Genomic DNA, 21,832 nt, shown 5'->3' on the forward strand with positions numbered 1-21,832 from the left:
AGTTTTCAGTGGTTTCTAACTTTTTTTTTTCTCTTTAAAATAGAAAAGAAACTGATGCTTCAAAAAACATTAAAACTGTTACTTCAGCCTCTTTTGGTAAGTTCTAGTGTTTGTGTGGGGGTTGGGTCGAGTGGTGCATTTGTAAAGTTAGGACACCTTCAGATGCTGGTACTTGCTTTTCATTTGTTTTGAGGCAGAATCTTTTATTGCTTGATATTAGGAAAACCTTAGTTACTGAGCCTTTCATATAGGTGACCCAGACATGGTTCCTTTTGGTTTCTTTTAGTTTTTGTTGTTGTGTTTATTGAGACATAAACCTACATAGAATTGGCTGTCCTGGAACTCACTGTGTAGACTAGGCTGACCTAAAACCCTTGCCTCTGCTTCCCTAGTGCTGAGATTAAAGGTGTGTGCCACCACACCTGGCTTACAGGAGACTTTTAAATATGAAAAATTTTGTTATCTCTCATAATTAAAGAAAAAGTGAATCAAACTCTCCAAGGTGAAAGATGGTTAATATTTTCTACCACGATAGACTGATGACTGTTTGTGTGGATATAGAGGACACCCAACTATCAATCAGTATTTGTTTTTTCTTTTTTGTTTTTTTTTTTTTTTTGAGACAGTGTTTCTCTGTATAGCTTTGTAGACCAGGCTGGCCTCAGACTCAGAGCTTCACCAGCCTTGGCCTCCAGAGTGTTGGGATTAAAGGCTTGCACCACTACCACCCAGCTGTCAATCGTTATTAATGAAACTATTTATACACCCTTTCTGAAGTTAACATTATAAAATTTTATTAAATGAAAGAAGGAAAAATTATATATTTGCTTTTTATGCATGTGTGAATATATTTTTTTTAGTGCATGTGTAAATACATATGCATGTTCTTATGAATCTTCTGACAACCTCAAGTCTCATCCTCAGGAATGCTGTCCTCTTCCTTTTAGGCAGTGTCATTCATTTACTCTGAGTTTACCAGTTAGCCTAGGTACCAGTGGTCCTTCTGTCTCTGCTTCCCAAGGCTGGGATTATGTCATTATACCAAAAATTTTTATGATTCTTGGGAATATAACTCATGTCATTGTGTTTACAAAGTAAGTACATACCAACTGAGCCACCCCACCCCAGCCAACACTAAAAGGGGGCATTTTGACTTACCTAAGAATTTTTGTAAATAATAATGCTCAGGACAGAAGGGATTGGAGGATTCAATGCTCCTTGAAAATTATTCCAAGGTTAGTTCTTACCTAAATCTGTGGTTTGTAATGTATTATTGAAATACATTTTTCTCATTTTAGCCAAAACTGGACGATTAAAGCCATCTACATTCAAAGTGAACAAAGTTATAGGTATGTTATTTTTATATTCCCCCATTTGTTTTTGTAGTACTAAGGATTGAATGTACTGCTTTGTGTGTTCTAGGCAAGTGTTCTACTGTTGAGCCACACTGCCTGTCCTGAAGTATATTTTTATTAGGATTCTAGCCATTAACTAAACTAAAGAATTAATTGGCTTGTATTTCTGTGATAATGTTTGAAATATATGTTTTAATCTTTGAGATTATAGTAAGCTAGTAGTTTTCAGGATGAGATTTAGTATATAGTGCTCTAATAGTAATTATCAAAGAATAAAAATTTAACTGAAGAAGTGTTTCTGAGAATGAATATCATTGCTGTTTCCCTCCTCTTTTACTGAGGACTTATTTTCTTTTATATACTAGTTCAGATAAATGCACATGTAATTTTCATAAGCTATAGTGTTTTGTTTGTTCGAAACAGCATCCCATGTGTTGCAAATGGTCCCTGAGCTTGAATCCTGATCCTCCTGCCTCAACCTCCCGAGTGCTAGAATTACAAGTGTGCGCCACTCTGCCTGGCTCACTGTAGTGGGCTTTTAAATAATGTTTAAAATTCTTTTCATTTTACCATGTTGTACTCCTCTCTTTTCTTTTCCCTCCTATTTCTACTAAATATAGGTTATGGCAAGACATATTCAGGGTAGAGAGTAGTATATTAAATTATCTTCTCCGTTAAAAAGGGAGATGCCATTGCAATTGACAGATTTGGAATTTTCATGTAGTCTGAGGCTATCTTTTGAGATGGTCATACATTTCTAGGAAACTTTAAAATTTAATTTATTTAACAAGCAGTCTGATTTAAAGTTCGTGGGATCCACAAATGGAGATTGCTGGGCTGGGAACTAAGCTGCTAGCCATCCCTCAACTGCTGGGGATAAGTCCTCACATAAGTGGTAACATGAATTGTCTATGATGATAACAGTTATTATAAAAAAATCTCTTAACTGGCTTACTAAGGGTCAGTTTATTTCAGAATAGCAAGCTTGTGAATTACTAAGAATCAACTAATTAAGTGCCAAATTGTCAGGATAGGAGCAGCAGTTACCTATCAAAGACAGGGATACATTCATACATCCCAAGACATACAGTAAATGTCTAAAAAATACAATTAAGATTTTGAGACAGGGTCTTACTGTGTATGCTAAGATAGCTTGGACTCTAAGAAGACCAAGCTGGCCTCAAACTCAAGAGATCAGCCTGCCTATGGCTGTTGAGTGCTGGGATTAAAGGGGTATGCCATACCTGGCTGTGATAAAGTTGAATTTATTAATTAGGCACAGTAAGTTATATGAAGCAGTCTCTCATACTCCTGATTTTTTAAAGAAATAACTTATATGGATATGAGTTATGAGGATCACTGTGAGACCTCAAAGGTGTTAATGACTAATGGGAAGGTAGCCTGCATAGAGTATATATGCTTGGCTGTCTAATGCTGGACATTTCTTTTCTCAGAATGACCTCCAATTTAAAATTTAGAAAGTTCATTTTTCTGAAATTTTCTATATAATACTGGCTTGTTGAACAGTTGTCAGTTCATTTTGAGTAATTAATTAAAACTTTGGATAGCAAAGCTGCAGATGAGAGGGCACTGTTTTTGCTCTTTTGCCTGTCTTTGAGTATAGTGAGTGAATTTAGATTATTTCTGTTTTTATGGATGTTAATGGATCTCTTTATATGATTTATTTAAAAGAATAACTGTAATCTTATAATGTCTTCTTTGATGAAGTTGTAACAATTACCAGGTCATGGGAGAGTACATAGAATTAAGTAATGCCCAAGCCCAAGCTTTAATTTGCATAAAACTTTAGTCTATAAGTAGTCTAATTCTGGGCTGTTTTCTCTTTACCTTCTTGCTAATTATAATTTTTATTAAATTTGTTCTTTGACAATTTTATACATGAATAAAATGAATTGCACTTACCTTTTTCCCATTTCCCTCCCACTGCTATTGACATGTCTGCCTATGCCCTATAAGCCCTTTCTTTTTTGCTTTTTGTGTTTTTCCAAGACAGGGTTTCTTTGTACACAATCCTGGGTGTCCTGGAACTCACTTTATTAGAGCATTATTGGAGTGGTGTTATAAATTTCACCATTGCTTATTCTCATCACTTAGTATAGCAATAGCCACGAATCAGCATTTACTACCATCCTTTGCAAAGACTAGCTTTTCTGATTAAATTACTTTTCTGAGAGTAGCATTTGTCTATGGTATAAATACTAATATTTAGAAAGTAGTTTTGGGCCATGTTAGCTATACAATAATATTTAATTTTCCTTTAGACCTTAAAACCATCTCAGCCATGAGTTTTTACCCTGGCTTATAGTAACAAATATGAATTTCCTCCTGTGGAGAGTGCCTTAAATTGAATCAAAGAACTTACTCTTTTAACCAATAGGCACATATTGCCTGCCAAAATTATATTATAGTTTGTAAGTTTCACAGCTGGTTAAGACATTGGTCCCTTTTCTCTGCAAGCAGCATTCATAGTACCTTCTGAAACTGGGAAAACAAGCCAGAAGGGAGAAACTTTCCAGCTCAATTCCAGCTTGAGTTCTTTTTTGTTCTAATGAGGCTGAGTAACTTCAGCTATATGTGATCTGGTTATGGTGGGCAACCAAGGGAAACCAGCAAGAGTATAGTGTTTGACAGTTTTGAAGCCTATCCCATAATATGGTATGGGTTTGCTTTTTTGTTTGTTTGCTTGTTTGTTTTGTTTTTAAATAATAGATTAACTAGGACACTAGGAACAGACTTCATGTAGCTTTCCTAAGATGGATTAAATGGATTTCAGTCAAGTGTGATCCTTGGGGTTTACCTACAAGGCTCTACAAAATTGCTTTTGGAACCAGTGAACATGGGATCACTTTGTGTTTTAGCTTTGTACTTTGTATTTCAGCCTCTAGTTGATTCTTACATACAGAGTGATATTTAACTTAAGTCCTACTTTCTAGTAATCGATAGCCCTCCACCTGTTGCGGGTTACCCTGCTCGGATACCCCTTGGGAGAGGGGGCGAGAAGACTCAGGCACTGGGAGTAGCAGAGCATGTTGCAGACTCCTTTGTTAAGGAAGTTAGGCCTGCCTTTATAACCCCCTTCCAAGGTCCTATTGGCTCAGGTGACTGACACTGCTATATGTCCTTTTCTCATTGGTGTCTGTAGGTCAGGTGTCTCTCCATCAGGGTGTCTGATCTTTAAGGCAGGCTTGGCAGCTTGGCTCAGGGAAGAAGTACCTGCCATGCATGTGTATGCTGGCTGGCCTGGGCACTGGGGACAGGGCAACTGTGTCTTGTGGCTGGGATGTAGCCCCAAAGAAATTTTCATTGCTAGAGGTCCTAAAATATGGTAACCTTTTATGTTTTTAATAAAATGTGTTATTCTTGTATTGTTTTTAATAAGGTAATTTGGAGATTGGTACTATTTAAGTAAAACAGTTTTGACTATAGCTTTTGTGATTTAGGGAAATCAGCGGGTTCTGTAAAATCTGTGGTTACGGTAGCTGCAAAAGGTAAAGCTTTTATCAAAACAGGTAAGACCGACTGAGAGAGAGAGGCTTATTACATTTATTTTGTGAATTTAAAGGATACATTATTGAAAGCAAGTTTAGAATTCAGTAATTTCTAGTATCTGATAACATCTTGAAGAATTTAGTAGAGTCTTTAGTATTTAAAATTTACAATATAGGATTTTTATTCATTGGTACTTTGGTCTTTAACAATATCTGCCATTAATGATACCTTTCTGTATCAGTATATATTCTGTACCAATATATATATTATGGCTATACAATATATATACAAGTATGTAAATGCATGGTCTGACAATAATATATTTATAGGTCGCTCTTTCATTGTCCCCTTTAAATGGTTTAATCCTTCCTCCCTTCCACAGCTTAAACAGTTTATCTGATGTTTTTTACTTTAAAACAGATTAATTTCCCTGATAAAGAAATGAAATGCTATTTAACGTAGCTGTTGTACATTGAAAATAGCATGACCCTATTAGCAGTATATTTTCTAATACTTTAATTCTAAAGAACCTTTGTAGAAATTTCAAAATACATAATTTTAATTCTTTATTTCACATGAGAATTAAGCTTGGGACTATTTTAAGACCAACAAAAGTGTCTCGACTTAAACTTGCTTTTAATATTATTTGTGAAAAATTGAAAATAAATAATACATGTAATAAATTTCTATTTAGATTAGGTTGAGCTATTTATTTCTGATATATTAATATAAAATACTCTAAGTAGGCCCTTAATCTTAGAATAATGGTTTAATTCTACTTTTAAAAGCAAAATCTGGAAAGAAGTCTCTAGAAGCTAAAAAGTCTGGGATTATCAAAACCAAAGACTCCAATAAACTCGTGATTGTACCAGGTAACAATGTGCTATCACTCAGTGGGTTTTTTTGTTTGCTTGTTTGTTTGTTTTTTGGATTGTCTTGGTTTATAGTATAGATATATTTAAAAAAAATTTTTTTTAAAGCCCCAAAGGGACTGTCTCATTTGTTAAAAAATTGTTGGGTATGCAAGCATAAAAACTTATATTTGGCTCCCACGTGGCCCACATAAAAGCCAGGCATAACACACACCCGTAATCCCAGTGCTGGGTTGGACAAAGGGGAACAGACAGCACAGGCAGATCCTTGAGCTCATTAGCCAGCCAGCCTAGTTGATACCTTCGTATCAGTGAGTCCCTGTCTCAAAAAACTAAGGTATGAAAGCAATGAAGGTAGACACTAGATGTTGATCGCTGGCTTCCATATACGTAACACAAGTGCACATGTACCTGCATATATGCATACATGCATACATAGAACCACATAGCCTCACAGTTTTCCAAAGAGAGGTTTTACTTAGGTCAGCATGAAAAAACCTGAAGTAATGAAATTACTAGTTTAAATTCTCGTTCAGATTCATTAGTTTGATTATATTAGTGTTTTCTTAGAAAATTAAAGTAGTCTGTTTTGTGCAGCAAAAGCCGCTGGAAAGCGTGCTGAAGAAACTACTAGAGGTAGGCCAGTAGAAAATTTATTTTGGTGCTCTACATATAAAGTTGAAATAAAATATTTTTTTTTAGAAAAGATGTATTTGTGGTTATATTATATGTTTATGTGTTGATTTTTTTCTAATACTGGGGTTAAATCCCAGGTCAAATTAAATACATTACAATTCAAATCTACATTCTATCTCTGTATCATTCTGAAGTTTTACTCTCGTGGGGAATGATTGAAATCTGTTATTTAAAAGCTAGACAACAAGGCCCTTTAAATCATCTGAGCAAAGCTTATATGGACTCACCAGAGAGTAGCAAGTACAGGGCCTGCATGAATCTGCACCATATACTCTGTGTATATATATTACTGCTTTCAGTTTAGTGACTTTTGTTTGTTTTGCATTTTTTGTTTGATTTTTTTTTTTTCAGTTTAATTTATTTATTTTTTGAGACAGGGTTTCTTTGTAGTTTTGGAGCCTGTCCTGGAACTGGCTCCTGTAGACCGGGCTTTTTGAACTACAGAGATCTGCCTGCCTCTGCTTCCTGAGTCCTGAGAACTCAGGATTAAAGGCGTGTGCCACCACCCCAGGTGGTTTTTATGGGCCTCCTGAATGTGTAAACTAGTCGGTCTTGTGCCTTTTCTTGGGCTCTTTTCCATCTGTTGATTTGTCTTGTCCAAACTTTGATGTCATGTTTGTTTTGTCTTACTATATTTTATTTTGTTATGTCTTGTGGCTATCTCTTAGAGCCTGTTATTTTCTAATGAGAGACAAAAAGGGAGTAGACCTGGATAGGAGAGGTGGGGAGGAGCTAGAAGCCATAGGAGGTGAAACTAACCAGCATATATTGTATGCCCTATATTTTCAATAAAGGACCAAAAAGCTGTTGTCACTTCTGTACGCTTTCTTAGTGGTTTGTAGCGCAGGCATGTACATTTTCATATAACTTATGTATTGTAGAATAAAGTAGAATCTTGAAAATCATGTGAAATTGTAAAATTGTGTTTTCATTATTTTTTGGTATTAAGGTACTTTGGAGACCACAGAAAATGAACCAGTAAGCAAGGTCAGTTTTTATATATTATTTCCATCAAATTCTCTGAGGAACTGTATTCACTTTTTGGCATGGTAAAAATTGTTAGCCATTTTTAGCTCTTTAGATATAATGTTTGTTTAAAATCCTGAATCACTCTGAGAACATGTTAAAGCAAAATGGATTTGGGGTAGATAAGAGCTTGATGGAACTAGAAGAGAGAACTAGAACCTTTGCACATTGGGAATTTGTTCTGTTTCATTGTACGATTTTTGTAAAGATAGGCTTTCTTTTTATCCCAGACTGAACTTGAACATGCTTATATTGCAAGGAGTGACCTTGAATTTGAATTTTCCTGAGCATGTTACCACAACCAGTCTATACATTTTGGGGATTAAACACAGGGTTTTGTATATCCTAGATGTACAAATGACTAGATGACAACTGGTATAACTGTAATTATTCTACTAATTTAAAATTGTAAATTTGTGCATTATAAGTGTTTCTTAGCTATTCTGCCATTGCTGTGAATGGAGACATTATGACCCAGGCAGTCTGTGTATTTAATTGGGACCATACTTAACAGTTTCAAATAAGCAGTCTGTGATCATCATGGTGAGGAGGATGGCTGTTTGCAGGCAGCCATGGCCCTGACCATAAGACAAAGTGAAACTGGATCTGGAGTGAACTCCTCCAACAAGAACACACCTCCTCTAATAAGGCTACACCTCCTAATCATTCTCCAACAGTTCTACTAACTAGGGATCAAACATTCAAATGTATAGGCCTATGGCCTATACATTTTCAAACCACCATTAAGGGCATTTAATTTGAAGTTCTAGAGTCTCCTGATTTATCTTGTTTTCCACAAGTAGTAAATGCAAGTTAAATAGTAACCACTTTATTATTTGTTTTGAAGGAAGTGGAGGAAATGAGTGTGGTTTTTATTTCTAATTTGCCTAATAAAGGATATTCTACAGAAAAAATTCACGACTTAGCAAAACCATTTGGCAGTTTGAAGGATATTGTAATTTTGCCATCTCATAAAAAGGTAAGAATTCATGATAACTACTTTTTTATAACCACATTTTGGTAAATCATTGAAATTTAAAAAAATAGTCAAGATTTAAGGGGATATCTCTAAACTCGTTTAAGCTTTTTTTTCAATCTTTATTATATGTTATTATTTTTGTTTTATGGTTTTTAAACAGTTCTTACTCAGGCTAACTACAATCTCAAATTCATGATTTCTCTCTCCCAACCTGACCTGGCTTTATAATCAGTCAACCAGTTTTTGTCTCTCTCATTTGTCTCTGTGGGTGTGGTATTGGGAATTGAACTTATGGCAAGGCATATACTTTTCTGCTAAGGTATATCCCAACTAAAAGATTTTTTAAAATGAAGAAGCACAGATATCTTCTATTTCAGTATTGCCTTAATTTATTTGTTTGGGAGTCTGGGGTCATGACTTAGCAATTAGAGAGTACTGGTTGTTCTTTTTCAGAGGACCCAGGTTTGATACCCAGCACCCATCTTACAACCATCTGTAACTATAGTCCTAAGTTACAAGTCTTTTCAGGTAGAATTCATTTTTTTTTTTTTTTTACTTTTATTTTTAAAGGCATTTATAGAAATAAGCAAAAAATCTGCAGATTCTATGGTAAAATTTTACACCTCCTTCCCAATATCCATGGATGGAAATCAGCTCTCCATAAGTATGGCTCCTGAGGATGTGGACATAAAAAATGAGGTAAATAATAGGCTTTCACCATCATTTTTCCTAGCTCTTACTAAATTGCTAAGTTCAAATTTATTATTACTTTTTGTTAACATGTTTTCTTTTTTGGGTTACATACTGTTAGGCCACAAAGGTGTCCTCTCCTTTTAGTGACCACTTAAGAGGAATTCTTACTTGAAAAAAAAAAAAATCTCTGACCAACAATCAAAACAGAATGCTGACAGTTGTCTTAATTTTCCCTCCTTATTTGTCATAATTGGTCACTCAGTAAAACTTATTTATTTTAAATATATCAAGCTTCTTCCTTGTTTCTCATTGTCTAATCTCTTCAAACAGCCAAAGTAATAGAGTAGCTCTTCATGCTACTGTCCGTTTTGCTTCCTTCAAGTACTCCAATCACAAAGATGTGAGACCCGCATGAAATTCAAATCTGTTCAAATTCAGGTTCAACTGATGCAGAAAACATTTCAGGGTCTGTATGACCCCAAATACAATAAAATCTCATAGAAGAAGCCAAGAGAAATGCAAATAACTTGCTTGTATTAGTGGGGAGTATTAAACGTCATTAATATTAAAGAAAATAGTTTAAGAACCATAGTTCCATTATATAAAGATCAAGTTACTTTTCTTTATACAAAGCCTTCTTTTAAAGTGTCTTTTGCCACTTTTGCTATTCTTTCTTGCGCTACTTTTGCCCTTCTTATGCGAGTAACAAATTACTACACTGGTTTTTGTTTGCCTGCAGTGAACCTAGGGGAGCAGAAAAAAATTATTTATATAGGTTGAGACTTAAGTAACATCTTCAGAGAGAGGGAAGAAAATTTCTGAAAGAGTAGAATGGTAGCTACCTGATTTTATAAAATACTGAATAATGTGTATCTGTATAGGTCATGGCCAAGTATTAGCATATAAATGAGACAGTGCTTTCACCTTTTAATATTTGGCTTTTTAGGAAGCTCTCTTTATAACCTTGATTCAAGAAAGTAACCCAGAGGTGAGTTTCAATTTTAAATGCTTTGTTTACTGATTTAATTTAAAAAAAAAAAAGTGTTTTATTTTTCTTTTAATAATTAAATAAAACTCTATTAGCAATTTTAATATTGAGTTGACTGAGATTATCAGGCGGCGGCAGCTCTTGGTAACAATGAAAAGGTTCTCATAGCCCTTGATATGAACTAATTTTTTTTATATACTAAAATGCATAATTACTAGTCATATAAGTGATGTTCCATTTGATGATTTTTCTTTTAATAAACATAGTAGAAATATAGATCCCATTTTATTATATGGTTTTATTCATTGCTTAGATGTAAAATTAAGACCTTGCTATTGGGTTGCAAGGTTGGCTCAATAATAAAGGGTTTCCCTAGCACACATGAGGCTCTGGGTTCAATTCCCCCTACTCCCGTTTTCTTCCATAAAGTCATTTTCTTATTCTTGAAAAAGCCTCATCACCCTCTATATTAAATTACTGCTAATCAGTGATTTATGATTTGATGCCTATCCTTTTTTCCCTCCTACATTGTCTCAAAAAACATTTTTTTTTTTTTTTTTTTTTAAACAGGCAAATACTGATGAAATTTATGACCGGTTTGTACATTTTGGCAATGTACCTGAGGATGGACTTCAGTGTGTGCTTTGTGTTGGGCATCAGTTTGGAAAAGTGGATCGCTATGTGTTCATAAGTAACAAAAACAAGGTAATTGAACCCTGTACACTTATAGCCTGTAGCTTCTACCTTGGCTTTTGTGTTCAACAACTAAGCAGAAGTATAACAGACTAGGACAGTTTGTTCTGAACTGGAACCAAAAAAAAAAAAAAACTTTCTCTTTAGTTTTTAAGAAGAAATAAGATTCATAGAAAGAACAAGGTAATATAGTGTGCAAAGAGCATTGTCTTACCAGGAAGACATACATAAATTCTATGACCATGGCAAAGCTGTTAATTTAACTTTATAAAATGAAAGATATGATATATGTAGATATAGACATATTTAAAGCCTCCTAACTGTAAAATGCAGACTTAGATCTGTTTGTCAACTTTATTTCATGATTTGGCTTCTGTGCTTAAAATTATGAACCAAAATTGTTGATATGTTTATACTTAAAATTTACCCTATAATTGTTAATGTATTTCTGTATATGCCTATTTCATTTATGGAGACCAGAATTTTTTGTGTAACCCATGCTAATATTTAATTTTTTACACTATTACTTCTCCTTCCTGAGTTGGTGGGGTTGCAACCTAATTGAAAAAAATTAAGAGATTTTTGTCAGTAGACTATTATAAAGGCAGGGCTTAGGGCTTTGTATCAAAGTTACTTTGTTGTTACAAAATTATATTGCAAGTCTGTGGTGGTATAGTAGTGATCATAGGTGCCTTATGAAAGTATATATAATAAATAAGTAACAACCAGCTCCTATTTTCTTTGATATGTTTTGAACTAATAAATACAGCCAGTCTGACCCTCCATATAAAGTGTGACATAGAATGGGGACTGTTGGCATATCAGCATTTTAACTTTTCAAACTTTGCATATTAGTCCCCAGTTGTTTGTTTGGTTGGTTGGTTGGTTGGTTGGTTGGTTGGTTGGTTGGTTGGTTGGTTGGTTTTGGTATGTATATGTTTTAATTTTTTGTGGATTTGTGTGCATGTGTTCATGTGTGTGTACACCAGAGGAGGATAGAAAAGTGTGTTGGATCCCCTGGAGCTGGAGTTACAGTAAGTTATGAACTCCCTGATGTCGGTACTGGGAACTGAACTCAAGTTTTCCAGGAGAGCAGCAACTGCTGAGCCATCTTTCCAGCTCCTGCATATTAATTCTTTGTTTTAAAGAAGGAAAGAAGGATTTCGTTTTGCCTAGCCTTTGTAACGTATTCTTAAATTATAAATTTACCATTTTAACTTTAGGTGTCACTTCAGTGCCATGAAGCAACTATCACCACCATTTAATTCCATAAATTTTTTTCCTGTTTTCTCAAAATGACACTTTCTGTCCATTAAATAATAGTTTAATACCCCACTCATCCACCCAGCCATTAAACTGCCATTTTATGTCTGTTTCTGTAAATAAGAATAATATTAGATGTCATGTAGAGGTTGAATTGTATTTGCTGCTTTGTAGTTGGCTTATTTCACTTGGCCTATGTTCTAGGTTCACACGTGTAACATATCAGAATGTCTTTAAAAGCTAAATAGCATTCTATCATGTGCTTAGACTGTATTTGTAAAATCCATTAGTTCGTAGAGAGGTTTCTTTTTTTAATGGTTGTGCCTAATATTTCTTGGAGTTTAAGTGAGTAAATGAATGTCTGGGTCCGTGGTTTAATTCAGTTTATCTAGATAAACAGTAAAAAAGTAGAATTGCTAGATAACATCCTATTTCTACTTGTAATTTTTACATTCATGCTTTTAAAAAAAAATGTTTTTAAAGGTGATTCTTCAATTAGAAAGTCCTGAATCTGCTCTATCAATGTACAGTTTTCTGAAACAGTATCCTCAAAGCATAGGTGACTATGTGTTGACTTGTACTTTATCTCCAAAGATGGACTCAGAGGTAAGTATTTTTTGTTTGTTTAATCAACTTTTGTTATTGTAGAAGATCAAAAGGGTGGGGCTAGAGAGATGTTTTGGCAGTCAAGAGCATTGGCTGTTCTTGTAGACAACTCAGGTTTGGTTCTAACAACCATGTGATGGCTCACAGCCATTTTAACTCAAGATCTAGTGCCACCTTTTGACCTCCATGAGTATTAGGCTTATATATAGTACAAACACATACAAAACAGTAAAAAAAAAAAAAAAAAAAAAAAATTTAAGAACATCAGAAAACATAAAGGACATTTTCTGAAAACTCAAAAGATACATTATAAATGCAGTTTCAAGAGTAGGCTCGGATAGTAATCAACTTATAAATTTAGCTATTTCTTTATATTGATTATTTTAAAACTTGTTTGACTCTTAAGTTTTAATGATAATGGAAACAAAGTACATGAAATAAATTGGTAATTTTGAAATATGTAACTATATTCAGATACTAACATGTAAAGAGACTTGGTAAAGAGAGCACACACCTTTAATCCCAGTGCTTTGAGAGGCAAAGGTAGGTGGATCTCTATGAGTTTTTTTAAGCCATTCTAGTCTAAAGAACGAGTTCTGGGACAGCCAGGGCTACATAGAGAAACCCCATCTTGAAAAACCCAACAAAATGAGACAGAGACAGAGACTTTGTTTGTCTTCAGTGATTGTCTCTAGGAAAGAGGTACTGTTTTTGATGTATTGTTGCTTCCTGGAAGGAAACACATTTGGATTCTTCAGTTTGTATTATATATGTATTGTATAAGAATGCAAATTTTACATGTTATTGGTTTATATAATTATAGAATACATGTAGAAAAACAATAAGTATATTTTTAAAAGAAATAAAATTCAGATTTGTGCTTTTCTAGTAGTTCCATTGTGTTTCAGTAGCATGGGCAAACAGTTGGATCTTATATTTAGAATCTATGTTTTTTAATAATCTTTCCAAATTCTTGAACTAACTGTGTGTGTGTGTGTGTGTGTGTGTGTGTAATACAGCAAGTAATAAAATATCAGTAATAAGAGCTGAAAGATATATAAATCAAATTAAAAATAATTACAAAGTCAGATATGGTGATGAATACCTACAGTTCCAACACTTTAGGGAGAAGAGTATCTTGAGTTCAAGGTTATCCTAGGCTACATGAAATTGTGCTTCAACCCACCCAATTCCTCATGTAAAAAGACAGAGATAAGTGGGAAAATTCGTACATTAAAATGGTAAGTTAAAACCCCCAGCAGAAGAGTCATTTGGAAGACTTGATGGAAATTAGAAAGGCAAGGCCTATGAATATATGAAGATATTTTTACACAGAAAGTAAAGCAAAGGCTTTAGGTATATATTTAGTCATTAAACAATTTCTGGGCCAGCAACCTAGCTCAGTAAAGGCATTTTACCACCAAGCCTGACCACCTGAAATCAAGTCCTGGGACACATTCCCATGCAGATTGTTCTTTTACATCGTTCTCATACCTCCACTCACATGTATATACAAACACAAAAATTTAAGAGAAGAATTTCTAAGAGGCATCAGTAATCCCAGTTTGAAAATTATTCAGCGATTTTTTTTTTATTCTTTAACCTAATGTTTTTAATTAATTCTTTGAGAAATTCTTAAAATGTATTTTGATCACTTTTACTTCTAGTTCCTCTTCTTAACATCTTCCAGATTCTTTTTTTAATTTTAATATTAACTTGAATTTTTAAAAATAACCCATTGAATTCTTTATTCATTGATGTTCCTTTTGGCAGAGTTCAGATAATACTTAAAAGAATTATTGCTGTTGCATTTCTAGGGTGTGTTTGTGTGTGTGTGTGTGTGTGTAAAGTTCAGCAAGACCCAGGAGTCCTGCTGTCTCTACCCCCCAGCACTGAGATTATGAGCATATTACTGCTCCCAATTTTTTTTTTTTAAATACATGCTGCTGGGAGTTTGAACTCATATCTCTGTCTCGTGCGATGAACATGTACCAACTTAGCCATCTTCTCAGCCCCACATCTGCATGTTTAAGTAGGGGTTATTTGTATTGTTTTGCCTATGTTGCCCAGGCTGACTTTGAGTTACTGAATATTCCTGCTCTAGCCTTCCCTATTTAGTGAGATGCTTTATAAAAAGTCTCCTTATAGATAGTCTTTAAAAGCTAATCTACAAGGAAGATGTTTCTGTCATGTTTATTAGTTTTATTCCAAGCAAAATATGTTTCCAGACTTTTAAAATTCAAGTTTCTTGTCTGTCAGTATCTCATTACATGATAATTTGATTTATTCTATATAACCTAGCATCAGTTTTTAATGAGAAAAAAATTTCTGGCTTGTAATAGTTAATGTAGATACAGAAAACTAACTCATTTTCTTTATTTTTAAGAGATAGCACCTTCCATTCTTTTTAACTTTTGTTAACTATATTTTACCTGAAAATACTAAGTTAGTGGATTCAGTAGTGAAAATCTACTAGAGTAACCTCTAATAAAATATTAATTATATTGTAGGATCAATGGGAGAATGACCCAGAACTAGGAAAAGAAAGGTATGTTCCTTTAAGTTCTTTATTTGACTTTTTGTGTATTGCTCAGATATTTCTGTATCTTGCAGTGACTGTTCTCATGTACAAAAAGTTCCCCCACCCTTTTGTTCCTTTTGTTTATGTGTAAGCTTGTTATCACTTTACTTTTGGGTTCTGTTTGGCTTTAGTGTTTGTTTTGGTTGGTAGCTATATTTAATCTCATTTAGGTATCTATTGACTATTTAGAGAAACTGCATGTATAAACAATTTGAATTACATACAAATGTTGCTTCTTTATGCTTGGTAAACACCTTGGAGCAGTTCAATCTGTGATAAGTGTGACATGCTCTTCACTAGCTTGTTGTGTACCAAAATAGTAAAATATGGTATATTTAACCTTAAAATTTCATTAACCTAAAGAGTACAATTTTCGGTGTTTTTGTTTTTAAGTTGGTACTGTTTTGGACATTTAAAGTATGGAATGTGAATATTTGTCAAAAAAAAAAAAAAAAAAAGTACTACTTTGTATCCACTAATGAAAACTTAATTTTCAGAATCTCTTCAAACTACTGACTATGAAATTTGTTTTAGCCATGGTGTTTACTATTGATTACTGCTATTTGTTAGTCTATGTTTTAAGATCATCTAAATTTGAAGTAGCAATTTAAAAATGTTTAAATACAAAAGTTTTTATTTGATGCCTTGCAAACGATTTATTATGGACTTATTAACTAGCTTTTTGTAAAATCCTTCAATTCTAGATTGTTAATATCATGAGCATATTAAAATACATTAGTAACTCATAAGCGACATTTCTGGGTTGCCATGTATATCTGCACATACTTTTAAAAAGCTTATCATTTAACCAGTAAAATTCACATGCAAGTTCACAGAGAGCTTAATAAATAACAATGTGACATATAGTGAAGGGCACACGAGCCAGTCAGGAGGAGGGTGAGTCCTGAGATGTTTGCAAAAAAAAAAAAAAAGGTGATTGGTTGCCAAGATCAAACCAGATGACGTCAATGCACGAATGTCTCCGTTTTACCAGGTAAAGCATAGGGCTCCTGGGTGTGTGATAGGTTGACATTTAAAACTGTTGGCTGGCCGCTTTCCCTCCCTTTGTTTTTTTGCTTTAAAAGATGCTTGCTATGGGGGAATAAATGAGTTTCTGCTTTACTAGACTCCCCACTATGTCTGATTGTTTCTGAGATCCTGGGAGGCTGGGGAACTGTGGAACCGTGCACTTATCCTTCCTCGGACCCAGCTCAGTCTTAACTTACCTACTGAACCATGTTTCCAGCCCCGAATACTCTTAATAGGCTTATAAACAACAATAACAGCAGCAACAACAACACATACACACACCCCAGGAAAGCAGAAGGGACATCAAGGATTTTTTTCAACCTTCCCAACTACAGTGGGGAGCCTGAGAGGCCTATCTGGGTCTACCCCCAATCATAAGGGCAACTGACCCCCGAGTGCCGCCTATCAGATGGGAACTGGGAAAACCTGTATTGGTAGAACAGTGGCCACTGACTAAGCCTAAGTTGCTAGTGCTCCACCAGCTAGGTTCGGACATATCCACTCTTCTATGAGCCCATGGAACACCCCGGTGTTTGTAATTCAAAAGGTGCCCGGGGCTTAGCACATGTTCCAAGATTTGTGCAAGATAAGTGAGAGGATGGAACTGGTGTGCACCTCCTTAAGGGGCATGCCCTGGACCCCTGCTAGTCCCACAGAACATAACATTTATGGTAATTGCTATTAAGGATTGCTTCCTTTCTATACTACTACATCCAGAGAATTGTGATAAATTTGCCTTCTCTGTTCCTTCACTTAATTATTCCAAACCTAATCATTGTTTTGAATGGGTAGTGCTACCACAAGGAATGGCTAATAGCCCGACTTTCTGTCAACAGTACCTTGCTACTCTCTTAAGGCCTCTGCTAAAGTCAAAGGATTCAATAACATATGCTTATATGGATGATTTAATTTTGGGACATCGGGATCCAGCATATCTGGAGGGCTTTGTGGCCCAGAAAGCTCCAATTGCTTAAAAAAGGGGGCTTTACTATGGCCGCAGGAAAGATGACCCCCTTCTAAGTACTTGGGCCACATGTATAACCCTCATGCCTACACAGGCTAGCCCTCTAAAGCCTGTTCTGGAGATGCCTGAATCTATAACCATATATCTTCCCCCTCCCCCATGGTGTCTCTTAAGGCCCTTTTAGAGGGTCAAGAGGCATCAATTTACCTTCAACACCTTTGGGGGCACTCCAGCCTTCCATGGTTCCTGACTACGGGTAATGAATGGGCAGATAGGCCGGCAACAGCCCCAGAGGCACTAATCCTACAGGAAGCCACCCAATTGCATGAGATATGACCCATGTCAGTTGGAGGGGACTACATAATAGATTCCCAATTTTTCTTAAAAATGATAGTATACCTGCAAATCATGTTAAACATATCTAAGAGTTCCCCCTCTATAGCCACCAGGAGTTAATGCTATAGGCCTTCAGCCCATAACACTGATAATGGCCCTTGCTTTGCCAGTAATTCTATGGCAGAATTTTTTGATAGATGGCACAAAAGACATACTACAGGAATCCCTTACAACCCTCAGGGACAAACAGTTGTAGAAAGAAACCATCAATATTTTAAAGAACAACTTCTAAAACCAAAAGGGGGAATCAGTCCCCATTTACAACTAGGAATGGCTTTACTTACTGTTAATATTTTGAAATTTTTTTTAAGGGAACAACTAAATCTAAGTTCCAAAAACGTTGTGGGGCCTAAACCCCAAACCCTCAGTTAAAGTCAAATGGAAAGACCTAACATTCCAATGGAGGTACCCAGATCTGTTAATTACAATGGGGAGAGGATGTGGAAATGTCTTTCCCGTGGGGGGAGGAAGCGCCCACCCATTTAGCTTCAGGCCAGAAATCTAGAATTTCTGACTGTTCTCAAAATGCATAAGGATGATCAAGAACAGGTTTACCAACAAGGAAAGGAAGAAGCAGTGGTGGTCAAAGCTCATCTTCAGAAATAAGAGGGCTAGTACAATGATACCTAGCCATCCTGACTGCTCTAACACTCCCACTGCTGATGCTGACTGCTTCAGTGACCACCAAAGAGAACCTTCATCATCCCAAAAAGGTGATGTGAATGGTCAATGCTGCCAGTGGAGATGTCCTCAACAGTACCACAAATGAGGCAGTCCCCCAACCTGGTGGCCCACACTCTTCTTCGACCTCTGCGACCAAGCCCGAAGATCTTGGGACGTGGGAGACTGAAACCCTCTTCATCAAGCAGTCTGAATGTGGAGAGTTGTAGGGGGTTTCACCTGCCCCATGTATCAGACACCCAATTGCCAGACTGCTCACATGTTCCCAGTAGGGCAGCCTTATGGGACACTGACTTTTACATATGCCTGAGGAGCAATCAAATAGTAGCGGACTATCCAAATGTGGTAGGGCAAATGTCTTCTACTGTGCACAATAGGGGTGTGAGAAAAACTAGACAGGCTCTTAGATAAGGCAGAGCAGGCCCATTAAGGTCAAGTGGATGAATCATCCCAAGCTCCCCAGGAATCCTCTGTAAGGGAAATGTATATCGTATTGGTGTAACCCTCATAAAATTACTATTACTAAAGAGGGAAAGAGGATTCCCCATTGGGAAATTGGGATGATGTGAGGGTTCCGACTATTATCAAAAGGGACAAGACCAAGGGTTACTTACTCTTTACCATTAAAAGAACAGTCTAGCTAACACAAGCGCCCCCCCCCCCAGCTCATTAGGCCATTAACGACCCCGGTTTCTGCTCTTTTGGGTCCCTTTATAATAACCTTAATTTGTTTCTTTGGACCTTGCCTTTTCAATAGGTTGGTCAGACTAATCAGAACAGTTTCAAGAGATCCAACTAATGACCCCTCCTGTACATTGTGATAGGCTTAGCTCTGAGGATATCTCCTATTTTAGTGAACTTTGACAAAAGGTGATGTAAGAGGTGAACCTCTGTGGAGGTGCCAAGACTCCCTTATTTTGAAATGAGGTGGGCCATGGTATAAAACAAAAAGGGGGAATCTGAAGGGCACACAAACCAGTCAAAGATAGCTCCAAGGGGAAATCAAGTGGTGGGCGAGTCCTGAGATGTTTACTAAAAAAAAAAAAAAAAAAAAAAAAAAAAAAGGTGATTGGTTGCCAAGATCAAACCAGATGAGTTTACTTCATGAATGGATCGGAATCATAGGGCACCTAGGCAAGTTTCTGCTTGACTTGACTCCTCACTATATCTGATTCTCTCTGGGATCCTGGGAGGCAGGAAACAGGCCAGTGGCTCACTTATCCTTCCTGGGACCCAGCTCAGCCTTCCATAGTTAGGCTAAGACTCTACATTGTAGATCGTATGCACAGACCTACAGTTTGCTGTGTTGATGACAAGAAATACATTTCCCCCAAAGTTCATTTTTGTGTATTCTGTTTTGTAACATTTTTTTAAAACAAAAGGCTTTTTTTTAAAAAATCAGAAGCGATGGGTTATTGTCTATTTTTGTTGGTTTTGCCTATTTTAAAAACTCAAAATATTGACAAGTTAATTTAAAACCTCAAAATATTCACGTTAACAGTTTCTATCTTGCTAACGTGTTTTTTTTTTAAAAAAAACTTACAATTTTGCTGTCATTTTTTTCTGACTTGTATTACAGAGAAAAAAATAGTAACAAAATGATGTGTGATATAGTCAAGTACTTAACATAACTTTTTGAAAAAGACTTACACTCAGGAAATGCTGGTATTTGTTTTACTTTAAAAACAACAAAAAGCAAAAATTTTGTTGAATTTTTTTAAGTGTATTTGCCAGTTCATCTTGAAGTATGATTCTTTTGTTTCTAATTAACGTATATTCTATTCATAGATTACTTAGAGGAAATTCCACATTCACAGTTTAGTAATAATTTACAGTATTCTTCATTCTCATCCTATTTATGTGTCACTGGAAAGACTTTAAATAAGGATACTAGATGACATTTCCCTTATTCATTAATTTTGGCAAATACCTGGTGGAATTCTCAAATAAACATTAATTTTTGGTATCGTTAAATCTTATCCTAATGTTGTCATTCTTTATGTTAATGCCTAACTTTTATTGTAATCTTTTGTGAAATTCTGAATTGGTAGAGTTGGAAGTAGGATATTAGGTACCTTTGTGCTAAATACCTTTCCGGAACTGTTTTTTGCGATGTCTCTAAGAATGTAACTGTTTTCCTTTGATCTCTTAAAAACAAACAAAAATTGACATTTTATTTCTGATATTAATGTGATTTATTTGATATCCCAATGGCATTCCAAACTAAATCGATTAACATTGAAACTTTCCTTTCATTCTAGCCAATATACAGTTTTGTTAAAACAATTTCTATGAAAAAAACACTAATTCTTAAAGACTAGTGCACAGTGGGGCTGGAAAGATGGCTCAGCAATCAAGAGTACTTGCTGTTCTTTTAGACGTGAACCCAGGTTTGATTCCCAGAACCTGTATGGAGGCTCACAACTGTCTGTAGTTTCAGCTCCAGGAGCATAGTGCCATCTGTCCTTTATCCTCGAAGGGCACTCACATAGTGCACATAAATTCTAGAAGGCTCACACACACACACACACGCACACACACACACAAATTTAAAATGGCTGGCACAAAAGCATAATATGGAATTGAACCATCTTAAACAGGCCTGTGTTCTGGTTCAATTGTTACTCTTTGTGTAAATGATAACTGTTTATAAACTTTAAATGTGGTAAATGGGAAAGTCTTGATAGACAGAAAAAAACTCTTCATGTTTGTTCAGCCTCATAAATGTTTGTATATAGTTCAATGTGTCGATTTTTAGGATTAATATATAGCTCAGTAATGGAACAGGAGTTTAAGTTTGTTTATTCTTTATTATTGGTATGAATCTTTAATTTCAAAAGTTTGTATTTTGAGAAATATCCATGTAACTATGAATGTCACTGTTGTTTCTTTGTCATATTTGTGCTTGGCTACAGATTCTGCTTTAGTTCCAAGAATTTGGAACATCAATATGAGCCATTGTTACCTTCAATGTTAGAGAAGATAATTTCAAATGGAAGTATTTCAATATATTGAATAGCTTACACAGAAATTAGAATGTATTGTTATTAGGATCTATGATTACTCGATGTTCATAAACTTCTCATAACTTAACAGTTATTCGGGGAGAACCAGTTTATTTAATGAAATGACTAGACCCCAGTGGGGTGCAATTAGCATCTTTTCCAAATCTTTGAAATAAAAGTAACATCTCGGGACAGAAAAATGTACTGAGGTGTTAATGTGGTATGATCACTTTCTAGTGGCTTCTAAACAAAAGTATGGAGATGTATTTTTTGATTGGGTTAGACATAGTCTTCACAAAAACTCTTTTCTTCCAAGACAACTTCAGATATGGAATGTTAAAATAGTTTATTCTGATTCTGTTTCTGTGAAAGTTGTAGAATTAGAAAATCATATATTTTTGCTTATTATGGATTTGGGAAGACCATGCCAACATAACATAATTACATACCCATGCATTTTCTCCATTTCTTCTGAATAATTGAAATACTATAAAA

The 21,832-nt window shown here is 35.3% G+C and overlaps 1 protein-coding gene across 1 annotated transcript in view; it reads left to right on the forward strand.

Moving 5' to 3' along the window:
- Znf638 (zinc finger protein 638) overlaps positions 1-21,832 on the forward strand; it is a 77,850-nt gene that overhangs the window by 46,446 nt on the left and 9,572 nt on the right. Inside the window, exons 10-20 of the mRNA XM_051203012.1 lie at positions 44-96; positions 1,299-1,349; positions 4,817-4,885; positions 5,654-5,737; positions 7,383-7,420; positions 8,307-8,438; positions 9,009-9,137; positions 10,078-10,119; positions 10,690-10,824; positions 12,559-12,681; positions 15,192-15,229. Coding sequence (XP_051058969.1) covers positions 44-96; positions 1,299-1,349; positions 4,817-4,885; positions 5,654-5,737; positions 7,383-7,420; positions 8,307-8,438; positions 9,009-9,137; positions 10,078-10,119; positions 10,690-10,824; positions 12,559-12,681; positions 15,192-15,229 — 894 coding nt within the window. The remainder of the gene's footprint in view (positions 1-43; positions 97-1,298; positions 1,350-4,816; positions 4,886-5,653; positions 5,738-7,382; positions 7,421-8,306; positions 8,439-9,008; positions 9,138-10,077; positions 10,120-10,689; positions 10,825-12,558; positions 12,682-15,191; positions 15,230-21,832) is intronic.

Source organism: Phodopus roborovskii, unplaced genomic scaffold (assembly GCF_943737965.1).
Source record: "Phodopus roborovskii unplaced genomic scaffold, PHOROB, whole genome shotgun sequence".
NCBI lineage: Eukaryota > Metazoa > Chordata > Mammalia > Rodentia > Cricetidae > Phodopus > Phodopus roborovskii.